This window comes from Gorilla gorilla, chromosome 14 (genome assembly GCF_029281585.2).
Source record: "Gorilla gorilla gorilla isolate KB3781 chromosome 14, NHGRI_mGorGor1-v2.1_pri, whole genome shotgun sequence".
NCBI lineage: Eukaryota > Metazoa > Chordata > Mammalia > Primates > Hominidae > Gorilla > Gorilla gorilla.
This window is the reverse complement of record NC_073238.2, coordinates 113132885-113157982: the sequence shown is the minus strand read 5'-3', so window position 1 is coordinate 113157982 and position 25098 is coordinate 113132885. Positions and strand designations below refer to the sequence as shown.

Here is a 25098-nt window from a genome sequence, read left to right as displayed (position 1 = left end):
CCTGCCTCGCCCCTTTCCTCCCCAGGCGAGCCACGAAAACTGGACTCCCCCTTCCTTAAGGCGGGTCATTGAAACCAGAACCTCCTTCCCCCAAAGCCAGCCACAAAACCAAAAACGGTCACCCTAACCTTTCTCCACCGTTCTGTGTAAGAGCTGGCTATAAACTTACTCCCTGGCCCACCTTGTGTGAGAAGAGGTTCTAAGACCCCCACTGTAGAAAGGGTCCCGCACCATACCCCGGAGCAAGGAACGCTGCTCAGAGAGGCCCAGAAAACCCGGAGGGGCCCTGCGGGGCTCCTTTCGCCCTCCTGGCACACTAGCTCTCAGCCTGTCCCATCAGCTCCACACGGCGCCCTGTTCACGGAAACGAAGCATAAAAACAGACGGTTTTCGCCGGACCTCTGGGTCTTCATTCTGAAGGCTCCCATGTCATGTAAAATGACGATGAAATAAACTGGTCATGCTTTTCCCTTGTTAGCCTGTCTTTTGTCACAGGAGTGTCTGCCATGACCCTCATGACGGGGAGGAGCTGGCACCTGCTTGTCATCGTGCAGACTCTCCTCCCTCCCATGCACCAGATTCCTGTGGGGCGGTTCAGGACATGACAGCCATGGAACTGTCCAGCAGCTGTGCCCTGGGCCCTGTGTTCTAGGCTAACTGCATGAGAGGCAAGAAAACAGGCGAAGAAAGAGAGAAAACGATCTTGTGGATGGCAGCAGGACTGATGAGCACCAAGAGACATGACTGCATTTGTGGGAGGTCGGCGCCCACTCAGCATCACCTGCAGGGATACCTCCGGCAGGCTCCAAAGGGGGCCCAGCGTTGATCCTTCCCTGCTCAGCCACCGCGGGTGCGTGGGGCCACCCACAGTGCCAGCCTCCCTCAAGCCCCTGGCCCAGAAGTTTGCCTGGGTTCTGCCTGGGCCAGCACAAGCTGGGAACCAGAGCTGCCCTGCCCCTGCGTACCTCCACTGCGATGCTGAAGTCCACCATGGAGACGCTGGTGTTGCGGTGCCAGCACACGTGCACCATTGTGTTGCCACGGTGCGGGGCCTGGCGCTCCAGCGATGTGCGCGAGGCGCTCAGGTCATCCTCTGACTCCTGGTCAGCCGCGGTGGCTTCATCAGGGGACTCTACAGGATGGGGCAAAAGGCAGCACTTCTGATCTTTCCTCCCAGCACCCCTTCCTGATACACTCTGAGGTGCTGGAAGGTTGGGGGGCTCACAGCAGTCACAACCTGTGGTGCCCAACCATCTAATGAGGCCTCGATGGACCCTGCAGCTCCAGTCACAGAGCCCCAGCCCCTCCCGGGTGTGTGGACAGCCTGATGTTCTCTCCCTGGACAAGGGTAAATGCCAGCCCAGAAAAGGTGCCTTCCCAGCTCCCTCATGCTGATTTCAGGGGTTTTACTTTTAGGAAAAAGAAATGTCTTGATCTTTGGCTTTAAACACAGATGTACACCACGGATGTGAGGCCTACCCGATGGGGTGGCTTTAGATGCAGAAATGCTGTCCCTCCATGAACCAGACCCCTGCATGGAAAAGCTGCCCTGGCCACACTCACTGTTGTCAGGGGGGCTGCTGGCCAGGAACTCAGGGGCGGGGCTGCTGCTCTTCTCCGCCAGGTCAATGGCCATCTGGATGTCCTCAACCCACTTCTCCATCTCGGACCGAGAACTGGAGACAGAGACACGTCAGGTGTTCAGGCCACAGCACATCAAAGGGAAAACAGGCAAGGGGCGGGCTCCCGAGTTACCTGGCGGCCACGATGATGGACTGCCGCTGGCCCCGGAGGGTCAGGCAGTGGGGCACCCCCCACTCGTCTTCGCTCTCCTCAATCTGTGGGCAAGAGAAGATAACGTCACCATGAGGCACGTGATGCACTTCCAAACATCTCTGAGCTGGAAAAACCAAAATCGGAAAGGCGACAGGAAGATCGCGGCACACTGAATGTTTTTGGCAGAGCCCACAAACTTCCCTCTCTCCAATCCCTGAGGACAGCGTGGGCACCAGCCAGAGGGCCACATCCCAGGCCCAGGCGCCCTCTACACCTGCCTGCCAAGGGGGACAGGAGGCAGCCCCAAACCAACTCGGGGGAGGACGAGGTGGCTGGCCCAGCTCCAGGGAGTGGGCGCTGTCATCCTTGTGTGTGGCGAGGACTGTCGGGGCCCCTGGGGCCAGGCGCAGGCGGTGGGAGGCGAGTTCATGCCACGCGGCCTTGTCAGCTTACCCCTTCACTCGATTCTATAAGGAATGGACCTGCACATCCCATGTGCAGGAGAAGGAGCCGTGTCCCCAGCGCCCCACTAGAGAAGCCCTAGAAGGCTCGATCTTTTAGGTGAAAGGGTTGTATGGTCTTCGATGGCCTTTGAGCCCAGGTCTTGTAATCAAGATGACACTAGCCACCCTCTCCCTTCCTATCCAGTCTCTCCCTTCCCCTCCTCATCGCCGGGTCAGCAGTGCCCGCACCTGCTGCCCCCGAGGACAGGCCCTGGCCACGAGGCTGTGCTGTACTCACCGTCATGCCATAGAGCGGGAGCTGCCCGTGGACTTTAAACTGATTGGAGGCCGTCAGCCCCCGGCTCGTGTATAGCAGGACGTCGTTGAACTAGAGGAATCAGAAGTGTGTGGAGGTGAGACCACGTTTGGACAGCAGGCTTCCCTCCAGCATTCCCTGTCCTCAACTGTGCCTTCACTGTCCTCAACAACTTGGGCCTGAGCACCTCTGGCTGCTCTTCCTCTACCCCAGGTCCCTCACTTGGGTGGCCGAGGTCCGGCCTTGGGAGCCTTGCTTGCCCAGGTGACACAATCCTTGTGAGGACAAGCCGCTCTCTCCACTCACCAGGAAGAACATGCGCTGCTGGAGCCCCTTCCCCGAGAGCTTGCTGAGGCTGCCCAGACGGATGAACTCCTGCAGGGGAGACAGACCGGAGGGCTGGCTGCGAGCGTGCAGACCCCGAGGGCTGACGACCAGTGTGCAGACCCCGAGGGCTGACTTTGTAGCCCCTGAGGGCTGACTGCGAGTGTGCAGACCCCAAGAACGGACTGCGAGCGTGCAAACCTACGGGCTTCCTCCCACCTGGGCCCCTTGCATGGTGGAAGTTAACAGCACTCAGCTGCGATTCACTGCACGATTGCTCTGCCCCAGGTGCTGTGCTAAACCCTCTCTAGGGATCACCTGTCTCCTTCCCAGGAAGGTACAGGGCGGGTACCACCAGCAGCTCCCCCAACAAAGGATACTGACGGTCGGGTTCAAGAGTGCCCGGGCCTCTCTGAGGACCATGTGTGTAACCCCAGGATCCCCAGGGCTCCCCACGGTGAGGGAGATCAGAAGGACCCCAAGCAGTTCTCAAAGAAGAAAGAGGCTATAAAAAGTGGCAGCAAGGGACCCTTGAGGACCGAGGCCACATGGGAGCACTGTGGCTGGAGGAAGCTTCTCCATGACTGAAAACCCTGCTTCTCAATGAGCAGTAACTGCGTTGAGGATAAAGGAGTGAGAGGCAGATGTGTCCAAGGCACCTCTGCATCCCGAGTGACATCCTCCCCGGGGCTGTACACCCTTGAGGGCATGGATCGCAGGGGCATAAGCACTTAAAAACAAAAAAATGATCATTTTTAAATTGTGGTAGAATCCACAAACACTGAGCATGTGTGGCCTTGGTGCTTGGTGGATTCACAAGGTAGCCCCAGCATCGCCACCATCTACTTCCAGAATGTGCTCCCTCAGGGGCCTCTGATCCCACCTTCCCATTCTGCTCAGGGTTGATTTGAAACAATGAGTGGATGTGAGGCAGCCTGATGAGTGAAAGAATCAGGGGATCATCTGAGCTTAGGAAGGAGTACCCCAATTCCATCTTCACCTTTACTAATAACAATGGCCTCCTCTCTGGAGCACATGGGATGCGCCTGGCTTGTCCTAAGTGTGGAGTCCTAATAAGGGAAAAGGAGCCAGGCTGGTGGGACCGAGAGAAAGCAAAAAGACAAGGCGGAGAAGCTATACAGGTCTGCCTTTCTTCATGGTCCAGGACACAACCCTCCTGCACAGATAACTCACCATCTTCCTGTGCCCAGCTATCACCAGACCCTTGGCTGATAGAAAAACGCAAGTGAGTTCGCTGCAACTGCGGCGTTATCACCCTGCACAAAGCCCTCCTGGGCACACAGCACAGACACCACCCGGTAAAAATCCCCAGCAAGCCTTTGTCTCCTTGCAGTCAGCTCCTCTCTTGCTGTTGCTTTCTGGCAATGTATTTTCCTACTTCTCAAATAAGCCTGCCTTTCTTTATCTATAACTGTCTTAGTAAATAATTCTTACCGCCTGCACCACCAGCCTCAGATAGTCACTGATCACCTGCGACACGGAGTGATTACAGGAGCTCCAGACGTGAGCCTGCACCTTCAATATCATTATTCCCATTTTTCAGATAAGGAGACTGAGGAGCAAATGATTAAGAAACTTGCCCATGATCACCTGATCAGCCAGTGTGTGATAGAGCAAAATGCTTTCCATTGTGCTCTGCAATGTAATTAATGCCACTATTCTATGGGTACGTTTCATCTCAATTAAATGTAGGTGGGCGAAAATGATAATTAATATGTATTATGTCATTTTCACAGAGCAAATCTCATTTGATCTTAATGACCTATGAGGGAGAGGCCATGGTCTCCATGTGCATGGTCCCCCGCCACCCCGGCTCTGGTAGAGCGAGACTTTGAACCCAGGGCCACCTCCTCCAATCCAAGGTTCTTTCCATTGCAGTGGAAAACATTTCCTCAAAAAAAGGAATTCTTTATCAATGGTCTGTTCACCATGTAGCATGAGATGCTAAATATTTTATAACTTTCAAAGCTGAGAGAAAATTACATCGATTCCACAGGGCTTTTCTGAGGGTTCCGTGTGGATGGGTAAATAAGTGCCGAGGCCTGGCAGGATCTTGTCACCAGCAGAGCTGAGGCCATCCCAGCTCTAATTTCTGCCAATGCTTATCGCATGGCTCTTCTGATAATCTCTCACAACGTGGCTTCTGGTCAGTTCTGTAATTAGGCTTCCTGACAGAAATGCTCCAAAACAAGGAGAGCTTCCTTCCCCTGCCCTGAGTTACAGATGTCAAGTTTCCAGGGCAGCTGCCTGTTGGAAAAAGACTAAAAGTCCCTGAGATACTGGATCCTGCAGCAGCAGATCAAAGCAGCTACAGTGAGTTGTCTCTCGATCTGGGTGACATAGCATTTGAAATGGGGGCGCCACAGGGTAAAGATCCCAGAGAGAGATTTGATGAGACGCAGCAACTGAATGATATGTTTGATTCCTGGGTGATGACGGCTTTCTAGGAAGGGGAGAAGGCAGGCTTTGTTCCTGTCCTCCACATTGTCACTGGCCTGGAAGGAGTGTGTGCGGGAAGCCCTGTTGAGTAGGAATCACCTGCATCTCAGGCAGGGGGCTGGGGAGGGGTAGGCGACAGTGTCAGTGAACTTGCATCTCTCCTGGAATTGCTTTCCAGCTAAGATTTGGTATTTTAATTTTGAACTCAAATTAAATTATATATGGAAGATTGAATTTTAAAAAAACACTTCATACCTGCATGGGAATTTCTAGCATAATTTAATGCACTACCTTTCTGGCTTTATTACTATTTACCTATTTTTTTTTTAATTTTCCATTTTCATTTTTTTTTATGTACATTTAAAAAAAATAAAATAAGCAATCTCAAATCATCTGTGGGATATGGTAGGGGAAAAGGTAAAGAAGCGAATCACCCCGTAAGGAGAAAAAGCAGAATATGAGGTCAGAGGATTTCTTTATCTCCTCCGAACGCAATGATTCTGAACTAACGACACTGTTGTGTTTTTCCAGTTGTCTCCCACGTGGATGGAAAGAGGACATTTTGCTTTGCAAGTGTCTCTCTTCAAAAGGTTCAAATGTAAGTCCCTCCGATGCCTCCTTTCTGCTCCCCCCTCAGTGCATAGTGAGGCCACTGCTGCTTACCCTTCCCGGAACCACAAGATTGTCAATGCCAATCAAATCTTTCTTGAGTTCGTGCAGCTTCTGGAAATTCTCCATCTTGATCATCGTACCGTGGAGCTGTGCCACCATCTCCGTGATCTCTGCCAAAGCGGCTGTGAAGGAAAGACATACATGGTCTGCAGCGGGAAAGGCAGGCAGGGGTCTTCCCCTAGCAGCTGTCAGCTCAACGCTGCAGGGAAATCACTCCAGTCCCTGCACAGTATTCAAAGGTGTCTTTTGAGCAAAAACAGTGTTATTTCTCTGTAATAAAAATTGATGGTGTATTTTGTGTATTTATTTCCTTCATTTTAGCATCTTGAAACTAAGTGACCCCTGCATGGTGACGTGGCATACAGCTGTCCTTCAATTAGACAGACTTGTTGGCTTAGAGGGGAAAGACACAGGGGAAGAAGACTGCCTTGAATTTTGTCCCTGGGTAGAGACTTTTCTTTTCCCTCCTGTTACTCGGAAAGAACAAGGCACAGTGAGCACAAAGAGGCCATAGAAAAATCTGGAGCAAAGTCAGCACCTCCTTGGGAGGAGGTGTAATTGATATTGTGAAGTGTCAGTATATTCCAGGTAACTAACATTCCACCACACCCCAGTTCTGTCTTGTGTGGAAATTACACTGTTTACCAAGATGGTTCTGAAGAATTGCTGTAGAATTCAAATTTTTTCTTTTCTTTTATTTGTTTGAGACAGAGTTTTGCTCTTGTTGCCCAGGCTGGAGTGCAATGGCATAATCTCAGCTCACTGCAACCTCTGCCCCCAGGTTCAAGTGATTGTCCTGCCTCAGCCTCCTGAGTAGCTGGGATTACAGGTGCGTGCCACCATGCCCGGCTAATTTTGTATTTTCAGTAGAGACAAGGTTTCACCATGTTGGTTAGGCTGGTCTCGAACTCCTGACCTCAGGCGATCCACACGCCTTTGCCACCCAAAGTGCTGGGATTACAGGCATGAGCCACCACATCAGGCCTTTATTTTTCGATAGAGGCACGGCTCCCCTATACTGATGGGCATCCAATATTTAAAAGGAGCTAGTGCCTGATTATTACAAGCTTGGGTGGCATGCAAGTCCCCAGTGGCTGACAAGTTTGGGTGGCACTCAAGTCCCCAGCGGCTGAGCACTTGGGTAGTTTGGTCAAGAAAAGCAAGAAATACTTGTTGACTGAACTTCAGTCTTCAGAACACTAAATACCTCTTTCACCGCTTTCCCCCAGCATTTCAGTGTTGGAAGGGAAGCATTTAGTTTTCTTGTTTTTTCCCCCAAGGATGCGAGTTAAATTCTCCCAGGCTTATCAGAGAATGCAGTCTCAGCCATAGTGACAAATCCCAGGCCTTGCTCGATTTTCAGACATGACCACCCAGTTTGGCCCAATAAACATTTACTTGGCACCCAGTGCTCAGTGGCAGGGCTGGGGGGTAGTGGGGAGCTCTGAGAGGAAAATGATGGAATGATGGCACCCTGGCCCCCGGTGCTCATGGGCAGGGGTGTGCTGGGAATAGCCCTTGGCACTCAGTGTCCCTCTAGCTCTGGAAATCTAGGCTCCTACGGTGCTGCCACTTCATGCTTTAAGCTAGCTAGCACTCTCTTCCTCAATCATCAAGGATAGCCTATCTCCATTGGGTACTGTTTAGAGAAATAGCAGAGTGAAACTGGATGAGTCCGCCAAGGACAGTGCCTGCAAAACCACACACCGCTCTCACCCCCATGGGCGACAGATCTGAGGAGTCCTCAGAGCCAGGAGGGGCCCTGGGTCCTTTCCTCCGGGCTCAGCCAACACACAGGCAATGCCAGTGTGACAGGACAAGGCGGACAGGAGGTCAGCTCAACATCAGGTGCCAGGCACAAGCTGAGGCTTAAAGGACGAGAGAGAGCTGGCCAGGAAAGGCCAAGGAGGTGGTGGCCAGGACTCTAAGCAGAAGGAACGGAATGCGCCAAGGTGTGGAGGCAAGAGGCAGCATGGTTTTGTTTTTAGAGACTGGGTCTAGGTCTGTCACCTGGGCTGTGGTGCAATCATAGCTCACTGAAGCCTCCAACTCCTGGGCTCAAGCGATCCTCCCACCTCAGCCTCCTGAGTAGCCAGCACTATAGGTGCATGCTCGTAATTTTTAAATTTTTTGTAGAGACAAGGTCTCACTATGTTGCCCAGGCTGCTCTTGAACTCCCAGCCTCCAGTGATCCTCCCATCTTGACCTCCCAAAGTGCTGGGATAACAGGTGTGAGCCACCACCCCTGGCCAGCATGGTTTGTTTTAAAGACAGATGGTCAATGACAAACCATGTCAGGAGGCACTTGTGTTCCCCTTCTGTGAACTGTCACTGTCTCAATTACTTTGCCAAGTCTTCTACCTATTGGGTTGCCTTTTTCTAACAACTAATTTGTAGAAGTCCGCCATATATTCTAGATATTAACAACGATTTTTCTAGAACAAGCCTGGTATCACTGTTTCCCTCCTTAAAACACTTCCCGTTCGGCCTCTGCTCTTAGGTTACGGCTTTGCAGGGTCCATGGGGTGCAATGGGATGTGGCCCCTGCTTTCTGTCGCAGCCTCACTTTGTGGCTCTCCCTGTGCCCTGCACGCTTTTGGCAATGTTCCGGTCTCTGTCCCCTCTGAACCTGAGCTTGTGCTGTTTCTAACTCTATTCTCCACACCCTCCTTTCACCCAGGAAGGCTCCTATTTACATTTTAGTTCTGAACTTAGACACCATTTCCCTTCGAGATCCCCCCAACACCCCCTAACGCCCTGGCTCCAACTGCACCGTCCACTTCTCTCTCACGGCCCTAGTGCAGGGTTGCCACTGCCCAGGTACCTGCCTGCAGGCCCTCCAGTGGGTCCTGTGAGGTCAGGGGCCGCACTGTTCCTTCTCCCTCACACGCCCAGTACAGGTGCTCGCTGCGCAGCTGGGGTGTGAGAGCTGGCCAGGCCAGGTCATGAAGACTTTCGATTTTAGCCTGAGGCAGTCAGCCGTCACCCAGGTTTTATGCCAAGGTATAAGAAGATGGATTTTTAAAAAGATGACACGTTTGGCCAAAGAGTTGGGAGGTGTTTCTGACATTTCAGGCAAGGAATAAGGGCCTTGCCCTCCTAGTGGGTGTGTGGATTCGGGCCACCTGTGCGGGAGCCACCTACGCAGGGCCAAGTCCGCATGCTAGGCCAGGGAGGGCAGACACCCACAGACCAACTGTGACACCAGACAGAACGACTTCCATTCAGAAGAGCACGCATGGCCCCGTGGGAAAAGCAGGTCTGGAATGCGGCTCTGACCTCTGAGTGACCCTGCAAGTCCCTTCCCGAGTCTCAGCGTCCCTCTCTGTAAAATGGGATAATGCAATTGATCTACAGGGGTCCTTAAAGGAGCAGTGGTGTGAACGTTGGTACAGTATCAGGTACGCAGCACCTGGCCTGGGGCTGAGCAAGTACGAGCGGGTAGGACTGTCCATGAGATAGAAGGGCAGGACGGTTGTGACCATGGGTTCTAGATTTAGGTTCCAAATCATTTCCCTCCAAGCTGTGTGACTCTGGGCAGGTTCCTTAACCTCTCTAGTCTCGGTAGTCCCCATATGTAAGACAAACTCACCTGTGCCTGAGGCTTGGGAAGAGTTAATACAGGAGAGATGCTTATTATGCTGATGGGCACATTACAAACGACCGGCAGCAATGAGCAACAGGATTTGTTACAAGCTATGTTCTGTGGCCATGGTAGAGGGATGAGTTTCCATCACGTGGGTAGAAGCAAGCTTCCTGGGTGGGGGCTAACTGTAAGCGGAGCTTCTCTAGGGATCTTTGCACAAAACCACCCAGGGACCAAAGGAGAAAATGCATGCAAGAGGGAAACGAAGAAAGGGGTCCTGACGATCATTAGCACCTTCTTTACGGAAAGATCAAGATGTGGCCGGGTGCAGTGGCTCACGCCTGTAATCTCAGCACTTTGGGAGGCCAAGGCGGGTGGATCACAAGGTCAGGAGTTCGAGACCAGCCTGACCAACACGGTGAAACCCTGTCTGTACTAAAAATACAAAAATTAGCCAGGCGTGGTGGCGGGCGCCTGTAATCCCAGCTGCTCCAGAGGCTGAGGCAGGAGAATTGCTTGAACCCGGGAGGTGGAGGTTGCAGTGAGCCAAGATCGCGCCATTGCACTCCAGCCTGGGCGACAGAGTGAGACTCAGTCTCAAAAAAAAAAAATCAAGATGTAACCAAACACCAGAACAGGAATAAAAACCAGCGCCCACCCTGATGAAAACCTGGGACCCAGCATCAGCTGACCTCTCTCCCGGGGGAGCCCTTCCCTGGCTGGGCTCAGTCTGGGAGCACCCGGCCTGAACTGTGGCATGGGCACCAGGTGGCGCAGGCTCCCAGCACTCACCTCGGCAGTCCCTGAAGTCGGCGTGGCTCGGCGGGTGGTGTTTGCACAGCCGCTCCAGGACCTGCTTGTAGTGCATGAGCCGGTGCAGTGGCCGCAGGAGGAAGGTGTTGAGCGGTAGGTAACACACCTTCTGCAGCTCAAAGTCTCTGCAGAAGTTCTCCAGCCGCCGGGAGCTCTTGATCCCATTCTCCAGGGCCTCCAGGGCCTCGCTGTGCTTCCACAGGTGAGCCGCCAGGTGCTTGGGAGGCAACAGAGGAGGAGGGTCCCGTTCAGCTGAATGGGATGCACCTGTGTTCCGCCCAGTTTCACTTGGGGAAATTAAGCGCTCCTGCACTCTCTATTTCACGACTTGTTTAATTTCCTTAAATTTCACATTGTTCATAGTTCACTCTTTTTGTTATTTCACTTAAGTTCTCAGGATGAAATAAAAAGGCCTATTAAGGTACTGAGCAGTTTAAAATACACATGGATCATAACATATATAAGCTATGTATATAACATCAGAGGTATAAATGTTCCTTTAAAATTGAGCCTGGAAAAACTGGGGACAAATATATCAACAGGAGCTCCTTAAGGAGGGCTGTGGTTTTCTTCTAAACGTCTTCAGATAACAAACAGCCCAGGGGCCGTCAGTAAGCATTACATAGTTTTAAAACCACATTTCTGCTTCCCTAGCCCCATCTGCTCAGACAGTAACTAAGCAGCTATGTGAGCTCCTCCTCTGCTAGGTCTGGGGAGATGGATGAGAGTCAGACAGCGCCCTGACTCTCCTGGAGTCATGGTGGGGATGGGGACAGAGTAAGCACTTGGATGACAGAGCATTAAAGGAGGAATGAATTCACCTGGGTGGGAGGGAGGACTCCCAAGGCAAGGACACTTCCAGGCAGATAGGGGGAGAGCAGGGGACAGGGGACACCCCAGGACACAAAAACCGAGTTTGCTTTCTTCAAGTCTCACTTGATAATCACCTCCCAGAGTGGGCTTGCTCTCTATGTGCTGGTAACTCTCAAATCTGAATTTTTATTTTTTTGTGACAGGGTCTCGCTCTATTGCCCAGGCTGGAGTGCAGTGGCACAATCTCAGCTCACTGCAGCCTCGAACTCCTGGGCTCAAGGGATCCTCCTGCCTCAGCCTCGAGCAGCTGGGACTGCAGGCTTGAGCCACCACACCCAGCTAATTAAAAAAAAAAATTATTTATTTATTTTTAGAGACAGGGTCTCGCTCTATTGCCCAGGCTGGTGCTCTCAAAGTCCTGGCCTCAAGTGATCCTCCCACCTTGGCCTTCCAAAGTGCTGGGAATACAGGCATGAGGCACCACGCCCGGCCCAAAATCTAGATTTTTCTATCATGTATGTGGGTGTATATTTGTATACATGTCTATAGATATAAAAGGCACAAAATGATGAAAGGTTTTGTAATTGACTTGTTTTTGTAGAAAAGCCTATGGTAGTATCGGGCACAGGCGAGTAGCCCAAGTCAGAGAGGAAAATGCGGCACCAGATCTAGATTTCTCATCCAGGCTATGGCCCAACCTCAGTGGCTTCTCCACTCCCACGCCCCGGAAAAAGCTGGAAACACAGCTGTCCAGACACATGCCCACTTCCTCCTGCCTCAGCTGGGGCCCCCGCGTTTATTCTCTAACTTCAGGATGGGTACCACCACCAGCCAGGTACTCACGACATTAAAACCTGGGGTACACTCCACATTCTTTCCTTGTATGAACCCGTCCCCAGGTCCTATCAATTTGTCCTCCAGAAAATGTGGGACCTGCCCTTGTCTTCTTTCCCATGGTCACTGTTCTCATTCTGGCTGTGTGGTCTCCCAGCCCCTTCCACTTCACTGTGAGTTGAGCCCCTTGAATGAACTTTCTGCAATGCCACTCAACAGACTCCCCTTAAGCCGGGATCCCTCTGACCTCTCTGGCATTGACGCTTGCTACTCACCCTGAGCCACCCACTGACCGCCCTGCATCCAAATGTGCCACACTCTCGCACCCAGAGACTCTGCACACAATGACCCCTGCTGAGGACCCCCCATCCCTCGGGGTTACTCCGGGGCCTGCCCTGCTCTGTACTCCTGCATTCTCCCACACTCACTGCTGTGTCTGTCCACAACAGCCCTTATCACACAGCCTCCCTGCTGTGTTGATTTCATGACTTTCCATTTTGAAACAGACATTCATAGGAAGTTGCAAAGAAACATACAGGGAGGGATTGTGCACCCCTCACCCAGCCTCCCTCAATGGTGACATCCTGCAAAACTAGAGTACAATATCAACACCAGGAAATTGACAATGGTACAGCCCACAGAGCTTATTCAGATTGCACCAGTTATACATGCTCTTGCATGTGTGTGCATGCATGTGCGTGCATGTGTGTGTCGCTCTGTGCGATGCTATCACACATGTGGTCCCCTATTTGATTTTGAGAGGGCATCATCATGTTGTAACATCCTGGCATGTCGTCACATCCTTGGGGGCCTGGCATACACAGTGGGTGTCCAAAGGTCTTCCCTGTATATACTAAAGAGCAAACGAAGCAATGCACACACCCAGGCCAAGGCAGGGGTCTTGGGAGGACACATGAGTTCACGGTGGCTGGAAGGCAGGGTAGAAGGTGAAGGGTTGGGAGCAGGGTCTGGATAGACAGCCTAGGACTAGAGTAGAGGCGTTCTTCATTAGGTTTAGAGTTTGGACTGCATTCTCCAAACCACAGAGAAACCAGGAGGGCTTTGCGTTGTCAGTTTTGTGTTGTATGAACAGTGACTCCAGCCATCATATAAGTAGTGGGTTGGAAGGCTGGGTTGGTGGGAGGTGACTCACTGGGAAGCTGGCCTGGTCGCCTAGCAGGAAGAAAACAGAGAGCCAGGAGAAGCAAAGTGGTATAAGTGTCAGAAGGAGGTACAGGTGGTAGAAGCTTGGAGAGACAGGCAATACAGGAAGGAATGAAGGTCCCCACTTGCCAAGCAGGTGAAGGTCAGGATGAAAGGCCCTTTCTTTGCATTGATTTCCAAGTGTTTTTGTGTGTCTGGATGGATGTGTGCAGGTGGACATTCACAGTGTGGGCTGGAGATCCTGATTTGGGTGTCTCTGACTCTGTGGAGGTGGTTAAAGACCCTGGACTACCCTCCCTTGGTTGTGTGACCTCATTCCTGTGTGCAGAGTCTGGGAAGAGCCGATCAGGCTGAGACTGATGACAGCCGGTGAGTGCACGGGTCGGGGGTGGGAGTGAAGCGGGAAAGACACTGCAGGCTCAAGAACACTCTAAGCATTTGGACAACAGTGCTGGCCTGGGCTTCTCACATTTCTGGAAACTTCTGCTGTGCCCCTCCATGCTTTATAGAAATTCTTTAAAACAATAAAAACAGCAATTAAAAAAAACCCCAACTAACTTCTCAAAAAGGCTGCCAGTGACTCTCAGCAACCTCTCCGTCTATTTTTATTTTGCTTGCACAGAGCTCCATGCTATAAACGCTCATGGCATCAGCACACTCCTGAGATGCCAGCACAGCAGGGGAAGCTGGCTGAATGCAGAAATGCCAGCTCCCCAGACCGAGGAGAAAGAACGCCAGGAGCGGATATCAGGTGTATTTTTAGGTGGTCTTCTGCGCTGGGTTAGGGGAGGGGAGGGTAGGATGTCAGCCTCTGAGGAAAAGCAGCGGTGGGAGTTGGCATACAACCTGGAGAAGGCACGAAGGACACTTGCTGAACAGCACCACACTGGGGACTGTCCCCGCGGGTGGAGATGAACCTGGCAGGTCTCTGCTGCTGTCCCCAAAGGCCCACACCAGAGTCCAAGCCTCCTTGAAGAGGGCGCCTCCCTGGGGAGCTGTGATCTCAGATTGAAGAACACAGGGAGAAAAGCTGAGAAACCAGAACGGCCTTGGAAAAAGTACAGAGCATGTGAAAAGAGGGAAAAGATGGGAGAGAACAACAGAAACAGCGTCCTGTTACATGAGAGAGGAAAAAGGACGTTTTTGAAAAGCAAACGAAGCCGGTCTGCAGTGACTACATCCTGTCTGATCCCAGCTATGTGACATCTGGAAAGACAAAACTATGCAGATGGGAAAAGATCAGTGGTTGCCAGGGATTTGGGGGGCATCTAAGGGGGATGAATAGGTGGAGCCCAGGGAAGTTTTAGCGCAGGGAAACTGTTCTGTGGATCCCTGTCATTATATATTTGTCAACACCCATAGAATGTACACCTCCAAGAGGGGGCCCTAATGGTCAACCTTGTCAGTATTGGTTCATCAGTTTCCACATGTGCACCACGCCAATGCAAAAGGCTAATAGCAGGGGAAACTGTGTGTTTAGGGGTGGAGGGAAGAGTATGAGAACTCTGTACTTTCTCCTCAAGTTTTCTGTAAAGCTAAAATTGCTTTGAAAGATAAAATACATTAACTTCAGAAACTCCCACGGAAAGTGGAAAAGATGTCTGTTATCCTTCTATCTGTTGTGCCTCAGCCATAGCTCATGCCATTCAAAATACTGTGGCTATGGAACATCTTAGGTAATTCTTGCTTTTCTTTTTTTGCATAGGATTCTGCAACCCTGATCACTTCCACGGCCTCTCTCTGGTATTGCCTCAAATTGCAAAGGGTTGCTGTTTGAACACAGTGAAAAAACAAACAATACCTCAGGATCCAGTCAATGTTACCGTGGTCTTTGTTAAGAGAGACTGACAGGAAATCCCTTGAGTGGCAATTGATCTTGTCTTTTCTGTGCTACCCACCGACCATCCTCCTCTTGTCTCTCCCTCACGAGATTCATCTTTGTTTATTTATTATTTATTTTTGAGACAGGGTCTTGCTCTGTTGCCCAGGCTTGAGTGCAGTGGTGCAATCATGGCTCACTGCAGCATCAACCTGCTCGGCTCAAGTGATCCTCTCCCCTCAGCCCCCTGAGTAGCTGGAACTACAGGCACTAACCATCACTCTTAGCTAAAGTTTTTTATTTTTCATAGAGACAAGTCTTGCTATGTTGTCTAGGCTGGTCTCAAACTTCTGGGCTCAAAGCAATCCTCCCACCTTAGCCTCCCAAATTGCTAGGATCAGAGGCATGAGCCACCACACCCGGCTGAGATACATCATTTTAATGGGAAAAAACTAAATGCTAACCCACTTAGCTAGGTTTATGGGAATTAAGACAAACCCTAATGGTAATTTCATTCTATGAGTGTCTTGTGTATAGTAGGTGCTCAGTTAGCACTGGGTGGATGGACAGGTGGATGGATGGATTGAAATGGGGGCAGTATGAGCACCTTCTTTAAGGGGTTGCTAGCTTCTCTGGGCAGTTATTAGTTTTTAAGGTTGTCATACAGGCTGTGGGCAGTTAAGATTCAGGAAGATTGCTTTAAAATGTGAGTACAGGTACATTCAAAAGAGACGCTGTGTAAATTAAAACATTGTATGTTAAAGGAATTATTAATGGATTCAAATGAAAACAAAAAAAGGAAGATTTCAGATATAAGAGATGGGACAGACTTTTTAAATGTGGTAGAGTATTAATTTAATATTTATTGACTTCTTTGGATATAATTTCACTTTTATATCATTGATTATAGATATTGCTGGATGATTAAAAACATATTTGCGACCAGGCGTGATGGCTCATGCCTATAATCCCAGCACTTTGGGAGGCTGAGGCGGGTAGATCACCCGAGGTCAGGAGTTCAAGACCAGCCTGGCCAACATAAACCCCATATCTACTAAAAACACAAAAATTAACTGGGCGTGGTGGTGTGCACCTGTAGTCCCAGCTACTTGGGAAGCTGAGGCAGGAGAATGGCTTGAACCTGGGAGGCGGAGGCTGCAGTGAGCCGAGATCGCGCCATTGCACTCCAGCCTGGGCAACAAGAGCAAAACTCCATCTCAAAAACAACAACAACAACAACAAAACCAACCAAACAAAAAAAAACCATATTTGCCTCGTACACTGATTTAAAGTCATAGAATTTACTGAAATACCTACACAGCTCTGAATCCAACATTTTTGTCATGGTTATTTGAAGAAACCAAAACAACGGACTGAAAATGAAATGTTCAGTCAGACAATGTTTGTCTACATCTTTTTTTTTTTTTTTTGAAGTTTTGAATCATCCATTCACAGAAAACACTTGTTTTGGGTATAATGCAAAACTTCTGAAACAAAAAAACCTACTAAAAATGCTTTCACTAAAGTGATTGGCTTTTCATTCATGCTTTGAAATAAAATTATCTAGAAAGGTTGGAGAAGGGTTTGCCAAAAAGCCATCTTCCTGATGTGCCTTAGATTAGACCGGGGTGTCCAATCTTTTGGCTTCCCTGGACCACATTGGAAGAAGAAGAATTGTCTTGGGTCACACATGAAATACACTAACACTAACGATAGCTGATGAGCAAAGAAAAAAAAAAAAACCCAAAAATCACCAAAAAGAAAATCTCATAATGTTTTAAGAAAGTTTATGAATTTGTGTTGGGCCACATTCAAAGCCGTCCTGGGCTGTAAGCTGCTGCTCGGCGGCGGGTTGGACAAGCTTGGTGTAGAGAGTCAAATCAGGTGATGCATGCTGATGGAAATGGCTTACAGCCTATGCCCATGGCAGCCCCACTCGATTTTCCTTGGTGAACTTTGCTCCACCCAAATCTCAACCAGCTCACCTTCATGCCCTGAATGTTCTTCAGCATGACATCGCCGATTCTTTGGTAATCTCTGATTTGGGCATTTGAGCGGCCTTCCCTGAGAGCAAAAGCAAAGGGTTGGAAATACAAAGCATCAGTAGTGACATGACAGCCCTGGGTTACAAATATCAGCCTACTGCTTCCTTTCCAATCACCCCTCCCCGGACATCTCCTGAACTTCTTATGGGGTCATGGAATGTTATCGTTGGAAGGAGACTTGGAAATTACCCCACTCATCCTGCAAAGAATTCCACTTACGCTTTGAAAGAGACAAGAGAGAACCAATTTCCAATCCTTTTAATTTGGTTTAATTATTTTACTCTACCCATCTGCACACTGGAGTTTGATTTTAGATTAATTTTTTTCCATCCACACTTGGGTGATTTTAGCATCATTAAGTCAGCACAGAGATCATTTGCAGTAAGTAGCTTGTAAACAAGATTCCATCCTAGAGATGGGTACTGCTAGACACCTGCAGGAAGCCAAGACTCAGCCCCAGAGGAAGGTTTCTGTTTCTAAGAGCCCTTGCCTGAAGCAAACCAATAGCTGTCCATAGCCCTTGCAAAGAGAAATGCATAACTGAGAAAGGACAGGAGATGGTACCTAAGGTGGGAGTGACGTAAATGCCATAGAATAGGGTAGGGTGTGTGGCCCAGGAAGAGAGAGAGGCGTGGAGGGGAGGGCCATGGTCCCCCAGATATATTGGGTGCTAGAGAGCAAAGCTGTGGGCACTTTCAGTGAGGTTTGGGGTACACGTACACCTTGCAACGGATCAACGCAGAGAGAAATATAAAAACATGGATGGTAGTGAGTACTTACTAAGTACTGTCCATGTACCAGACACCATGCCAGTGCATAGCTGCCGACTTTCCCATCAATGAGGAAGGAATTTCCCAGAGACAATTAAAACATGGTTTTCAACAATGAACCTGGAAATTACCTTTAAACCAACTGTTCAGGAAAACCAGAAGCCAACTTACATGAAAGGAACAAATTAAACAAACAAACAAACAAACAAAACTGGCACTAGGCTTCTAATAGGAAGTGAGAGATCTTCAAAGTGGAAAAAAATACCCGGCAACCAAAGTCAGGAGGGACCCGGGATCTACATACACCCTATGATGGTTAATATCGAGTGTCAACTTGATTGGATTGAAGGATGTAAAGTATCGATCCTGGGTGTGTCTGTGATGGTGTTGCCAAAAGAGATTAGCATTTGAGTCAGTTGAGTGGGAAAGGCAGACCCACCCTCAATCTGGGTTGGCACAACCTAATCGGCTGCCAGCATGGCCAGAATAAAAGTAGGCAGAAGAACATGGAAAGACTAGACTGGCCTAGCTGCCCAGCCTACATCTTTCTCCTGTGCTGGATGCTTCCTGCCCTCGAACATCAGACCCCAAGTTCTTCAGCTTTGGGACTCAGACTGGCCTCCTTGCTCCTCAGCTTGCAGACAGCCTATTGTGGGACCTCACCTTGTGAACGTGTGAGTCAATACTCCTAAATAAACTCCTCTTATATATACATCTATCCTATTAGCTCTGTCCCTCTAGAGAACCCTGACTAATACACACCCCACATATATGGTGGCTAAGAACCCTCCGGCAACGCGAGAAATGGCTTCCACTGGGACACTCAGAGCCTTCCTGACTGTTGACTCAATCTCCGATACATCTGACTCAATCTCCGATACATCAAGGATCTTCTGACGAACAGAAGAGGGCAAGGAGGATGCACACGCTTAATTAAGCAAACCCAGGAGGTAGAAAAGTCATCGTGAGTAGAAACAGGTTGCTCCTGGCTTCACATTCCAGGCAATCAACAGCATTATTTATTCTATTGGTTCCAACTAAGCATATAGTGCAAATTACATCACAGGGAAGACTGAGGGCACCCAAACCTTTTAGGTAATTAAACCTTCTCTAAAATGAAAGAAAAGAGAGCACCCCCAGGCTCCCCAGGCTCCTTCCTGGGTCTTCGTTGCTGCCCTGTGTGCTGGTGGTCTTCAACCTGGTCCATTCTCTTCCACCAGCACAGCATCCTCAGTCCTTTGCGTTCTCTTAGCTGCTTTAATTGGCACCGCTCCTCTGCTAATTAAACGAATCTCTCCCCACTGCTCCCCTGAAAAGGTTCTGGGAAGATGGCCGTTAACCTCTGAACCACCAGAGCCCACCTCCCCTCCTCCTATATTCGGGCTCTCCAGGCTGGTCAGCCCCACTGCGTGCCCCTCCAAGCTCATCCGCTACGGGAAGCTTTCCTCTCCAGACTCCCTCATTCATCTTCAGGCCAACCCTTCAATTCTCGTGGCCACCTCTTCAGGCTGCTCCCAAGCTATCTGTGTGTTCTGGAATCCTTTGGTAGTCTTCTCTTTTCACCCTCTACTTCTTCCTATACAAGCCCTCCTATGTGCCGTGGTTTCGGTTCATGATGCCAAACCACAGCTGACCCAGGTAATGCATTTCTTAGATCATCCAGAGCACTCCATGTGAATGACCCCATATCTCCTATCTCAAACACAAAATGTTCCAGATTTGAGGATCTTATTTCCAACACCAAATCCTCTTTCTCCATTTTCTTAAAAAAATTTTTTTTTTAAAAAAAGATATGGGGTCTTGCTTTGTCACCCAGGGTGGAGTGTGGTGGTATCATCATAGCTCACTGCAGCCTCCAACTCCTGGTCTCAAGCAATCTTCCTGCCTCAGCCTCCTGAGTAGCCACTGGAGGTGTGCACCTTCATGCCAGCTAATTTTTTTGTTTTTGTAAAGATGGGGTCTCACTATCTTGTCAAAGCTGGCCTTGAAATCCTGGACTCAAGCAATCCACCTGCCTCAGCCTCTCAAAGTGCTGGGATTATAGGTATGAGCCACAGTGCCTGGCCTCGTTATCTAGAACTTAAATAATTGGCTCCAGAATTTTTTGAATGGATCTGCCATTTGAGAACATACAGAAATAAAGGACTTAAGTTCAGAGGACATCATTTAGATATTCTAGTGAGAGCCTGGATTGCGGGAGAAGAAATGGGGAGGATTCTGGCTTCCATCAGTAACAAGCAATATCCTCTCTCTCACAGACACACCCCTACCCAAGAGAAAATGAAGGGCTGGGAAGAGGACACTGGGCAAGGGCGGTGGGGAATGAGATGGAAGCCAAATGTCATCTATTTCACTTTCTCTATTCTTTTGCCAACTATTTATTATCTACTGACGTTAAAGCTTCAAAGTCAAAAGAACCTTCCTTCCCACATCCATCTCTCTCTAAGTCCCCAGCATCTTTCATGGTAGAGAAGGCTCTGGGTTGGCACCATCAGACCTCTGTGCAGTTGGAAGATGCAAATCCCAAATTGTAAAGAGGGTCAGCTCTACGCGATGTGGCGAGTACAGGCTAGGGGCCTCTAAAGTCACTGCAAACACAAGCACATCTGTCTTTCTCGTCCCATCCTGTCCCCACCCCAGCTCACATAGCAAGTCCCAGCCCTGCTTGGGTCCAAATACACAGGACACAGCCCCAGGGACCGGGGACAAAATCCAAATTCCTGCTGCCCATCTAGAAACATCCTCATGGTTTTATTTCCTCTACATGTCACTGCCTCCAAATCTATAAAGCCGAAGTGTTCCTTCTATTATGAACGGCTAAAAGGTCGCTGTATTATCAAGAACATGAAAAAGTAATTATAACTCTTCCACCACGTCCTCTGGATGTTAACCTCACAAGAAAGGGGTCCTTGTCTGCAAGGCAGGGCCACATATTTATTGCCTGGGTAATTACCACACAGCAACAAAGACGAAAATTCTTTTGACAATTTCACTTTGGAAAACCATGTAAAGTCTGCTAAGAAGCTGCCTGGATGCTCAGTTCTGACCTGTGCAATGTGATTAACTTACTCCCAGGAGCAACTACACATCACCTCAGCAAAGGACGCAACACACACCCACACACGTCATGAATTTTCAAGTCTTCCTGACCTCGTATCAAAACTTTGTTCACCACAATGTGAGCTGGTCAGTCATTCAGCAGCAGACTGAGGGCAAGGAAGAAGTAAAGGACATGAAAATGACCAACTGTGGGTGGACCGCTGACCAACAGCAAGGTTGCCTCCAAGGGTGGACTGTGAGTATTCTGCCCATCACCCCCCTAAGAGGAGGCAGAAGGACAGCCTGTACGACGAGTTTTGTCTCCAACTGCCAGGAAACACTTTTGTGGGCTGTCGTCGCAGGCAGGGGCAAAGCCAGCCAGGATAAATCAATACTTTGCCCTTCTATTCACCTCCCCAACCTCAGGGTCAACATAAAGCCCATTCAGAACATCAGATAAACAGTTCACAGTGTGCTGGTGACCTTGGTGGCAATAAAATCTCCCAACTGTCCTCTAAAGCATCACGAGCCCTAGGGTGCGGGCTCCCTCTGAGAGGACGTGTTTTCTGGAAGGCAGTAACATTTGGCCAGGCTGTGGTGAAGTGCCCCGGGAGATTCCTTAACCATGAAAGAGGGCAGTGACTGGCACACTGCATACCCCAAGGGCCCAATGTAAACCCAAGTGCGTTTACTCATCACCCAGCTCTCCCCTTCTCTCCTTGCCACAACATGAAGAGCCATCTCCTCAGAGCACACATGCCCGCGGTGCAGCTTGGAGCTTGAGGGCTCATTTTTGTCCCCCTGCTCTACCTCTAGATGCTTGCTCAACCCCGAAAATAGATCTTTTTTTGAAGCCTCTTAGTCTTCACTTGCAACACCAATACCACACACCATTGTCCTCACTATTCCCTGCAGTCTCTATTATTCTAAATGGAAAAAAGTATGAAATTATGTAAGTTTGTGTGTCTATGTAAGTGAAAAGCATAGTGTGAAATGAGTAAGTGGGAACAGACGGATCCTAGATTAATATATGGGGTGGGGAGGGTGGCTGGGTTCCAAAAGCAAACAAATTAGCCAGAGTAACAGAGTGTGTGTGTGTGTGTGTGTGTGTGTATTTTTTTGGAGACAGGGTCTCGCTCTGTCACCCAGGCTGGAGTGCAGTGGTGCAATCTTGGCTCACTGCAACCTCTGCCTCCTGGGTTCAAGTGATTCACCTGCCTCTGCCTCCCGAGTAGCTGGGACTATAGGTGCCTGCCACCACGCCCAACTAATTTTTCTGTTTTTAGTAGAGACGGGGTTTCACCATGTTGGCAAGGCTGGTCTTGAAATCCTGACTTCAGGTGATCCACCCACCTCGGCCTCCCAAAGTGCTGGGATTATAGGCGTGAGCCACTGTGCCTGACCCAACATATTGTGTATGACATATGTATCAGCCACATGTGATATATGTGGATTTTTCATTAAAGTCCCATTGGTCTTAGCATTAATTCACATGCCCACTTGTCAAGACGACATTTGTGCGAGAGGTATCTTCAATGGGCCGGGAACGCCACGCCTTCAGCAGCTGCAGGAAACACAGAAGACAGAAGCCCTCCCATTCTCAGCCACCCTCAAGTCTGTCAATTACACTCTTAGGTTGCTCAAAGCTATAGCTTCTTTCTTGCCTTCCTGAGGTTTACCACCAGGTCGAATTGAATAAGAGGATCAAAAGTGACAACCCGGTCAAGGGCAGGTTTGATAGCATCCAGGTGAGCCTCGGTATCATTCCTGTTATCAACAGGGCACATATTAAAATACAGTAGAAGAGAAGAGCTGCGTCAGACTCGTCTAGTGACCTGGAGAGTGCTTTCTCTCAAGTGTCTTCTAGTAGAAACCCACCTGCAATTCTGGCAATTGGCAAAACGGTTTCATTTGTCTCAGGGAAACAGCTTGCTCTCAAAGCACTGTGAGCTATATAGTCACGACTAAGGCAGAAAATCCAAGAAAAACTAGCTCAAAGCTATGCTCAAGACCATGGAATCTAGCCAGGCGTGGAAGCTCAACGCTTGTAATCCCAACACTGGGAGGCCAAGGCGGGTGGATCACTTGAGGTCAGGAGTTCAAGACCAGCCTGGCCAACATGACGAAACCCCTTCTCTACTAAAAATACAAAAATTAGCCAGGTGTGGTGATGCACGCCTGTAATCCCAGCTACTGGGGAGGCTGAGGCAGGAGAATTGCTTGAACCTGGGAGACGGAGGTTGCAGTGAGCCAAGATCACACTGCTGCATTCTATCCTGGGTGACAGAGGGAAACTCCATCTCAAAAAAAAAACAAAAAACAAAACAAAACAAACAAATAAACATGTAATTTTACTCATGCTTAAAAAGGAAACAAGGCCAAGTGTGATGGCTCATGCCCATAATCCTAGCACTTTGAAAAGCTGAGGTGGGAGGATTGCTTGAAGCCAGAAGTTCAAGGCTGAAGTGATCTATGATCATACCACTGCATTCCAGCCTGGGCAACAGAGTGAGACTTTGTCTCTAAAAAACTAATAAAAATATAAATAAATAAAAGCATATTCCATCACACATTTTGTTTAGCCACTCATGTCAATGGACATTTGGGTTACCTCTTCCTTTTGGCTACTTTGGATAAAGCTGCTATGAACACTGATGTACAAGCGTCTGCTGGAGTCCCTGCTTTCAGTTCTTTGGGGCACATGCTGAGGAGTGGAACTGCTGGATCCTACTGTAATTCTGTGCTTAGTTTTTTGAGGAACGCTTATGATTTTTCTTTTAATGATACCTAGCACAAACACTTGAAGCTTCAGAGAGCTAGTAGAATGATGAGAAAAGTATTTAATTCATTTTTGTTCTATGACGGCTCACTGGTGCTTCTATAAAGATGCTCCATTTTTCTGGGCAGCAAAACAATTTTCTGACCTTAGTCATCTCCATTTCAGCCACCCAGCATCACGGCAGCACAATGCTGCTCCCTCTGTGAAACTCCTGACAGCAGCTATGAGAGTGTCCCATCCCTGAAAGAGCCCCCTCTCTGCCCTGGAGGGATCTCCAATCCCTCAGGACACCCTTCTCACATCTCTTACCCCTGCAGGACTTCCTCCTGCCCGGAGTCTGCTCCTGTACACCAGGAACTACCTTCCTCAAACCATCCTTGCCCTCCTGGCTGCCATTCTCCAAGACCTGCTATCTTCTGGACCCTCCATCCCTATGTGTTCTTTTTTTTTTTTTTTTTTTTCAAACCTCTGGTGGCCTCTTCTGTTTCCTTTGCTGGTTGTTATGCTGCCATGATCTACGTTTATGGAAAGCAAGCTGCCATAAAGGTATAGTCGAGAAGATTCTGCCCTCAGCTCTCTTTTCCTCTCAATGTTCTCTTCCTTAAAGATCTGATTCTTCTTGTGGATAACTTCCAAACCTACACCTTTCTGCCTCGTTTCTTTCCAAAGCCTGGGACCCACATTTCCAACTGTCCGGAGCACTTTATCACAGGGCCCTCAAAATTATCATTCCCAAAGCAAGCTCATCTTCCTTTATCGTACTTGTATGCTTCTTTCTTCCTGGCTTCTTTGATTTCCCTCCCATTTTCATGACCATCCTCTGAGCTGACTGTGTTCAAAACTCTAGGTGGCCTCCCCTCTCCTTCCTCACTGTCTCGCAGAGCCTTGGCTGCTCAGTGATATCTCGACATTCAGTCAGTCTGGTCCTCCCAGCCAGTCTCCCGCATGCTTTCCACGTGACTCTGGCCAAAGTTTCTCCTAAAACATGCAGCTGATCCCCCATGAAAACTGCGTGCACCCCATAGCCAATTCCGAGGGCCTCTTTGTATGACTGACTGCTTGCTGTCTCCCAGCTCCCAGCTGGCTCGTAAGTGGAGTTTTGTACCCTGCAGAATCTACCAAGGCACTCTGTAGCAAAGCAGGCCTTCTACCCGTCTCGGGGAACCCAGCTGGCCACCTTGCACTCAGCCTCTGCCAGTCACCTCAGGGCTGGCATTTGGGAGTCCTGACTTCATGCCAAAGGTTGTTAAGTGGCTTTCTCTGAACTCATTTGAACAGCTGAGTAAACTGTTCTTGCTTTCACAAGGAAAAGAACTCCTGAAGTTATTAGAACTCACCAAACCAGTTTCCTTGTTTTTGAAGAAAGCAGGTAATGTGGCTTTGCCAGCAAGAAGCAGGCCTTGGGCGTCCATCTCCTTCTCAGGTGTGTTTACTCAGGAGAAGGT

The 25098-nt window shown here is 49.3% G+C and overlaps 1 protein-coding gene across 5 annotated transcripts in view; it reads right to left on the bottom strand.

Annotated features, from left to right (window-relative positions):
• FARP1 (FERM, ARH/RhoGEF and pleckstrin domain protein 1) overlaps positions 1 to 25098 on the bottom strand; it is a 311003-nt gene that overhangs the window by 7975 nt on the left and 277930 nt on the right. For 4 of the 5 annotated variants that reach the window (XM_019039583.4, XM_019039582.4, XM_055359960.2 and 1 more), the window contains exons 17-24: positions 17006 to 17084; positions 10370 to 10607; positions 5983 to 6113; positions 2842 to 2910; positions 2518 to 2607; positions 1756 to 1838; positions 1564 to 1676; positions 966 to 1132 (exon numbers count right to left, since the gene is read on the bottom strand). In XM_019039583.4, coding sequence (XP_018895128.3) covers positions 966 to 1132; positions 1564 to 1676; positions 1756 to 1838; positions 2518 to 2607; positions 2842 to 2910; positions 5983 to 6113; positions 10370 to 10607; positions 17006 to 17084 — 970 coding nt within the window. Of the gene's footprint in view, positions 1 to 965; positions 1133 to 1563; positions 1677 to 1755; positions 1839 to 2517; positions 2608 to 2841; positions 2911 to 3859; positions 3953 to 5982; positions 6114 to 10369; positions 10608 to 17005; positions 17085 to 25098 lie in introns of all 5 variants that reach the window. The other variant, XM_019039584.4, reaches the window with a different exon arrangement.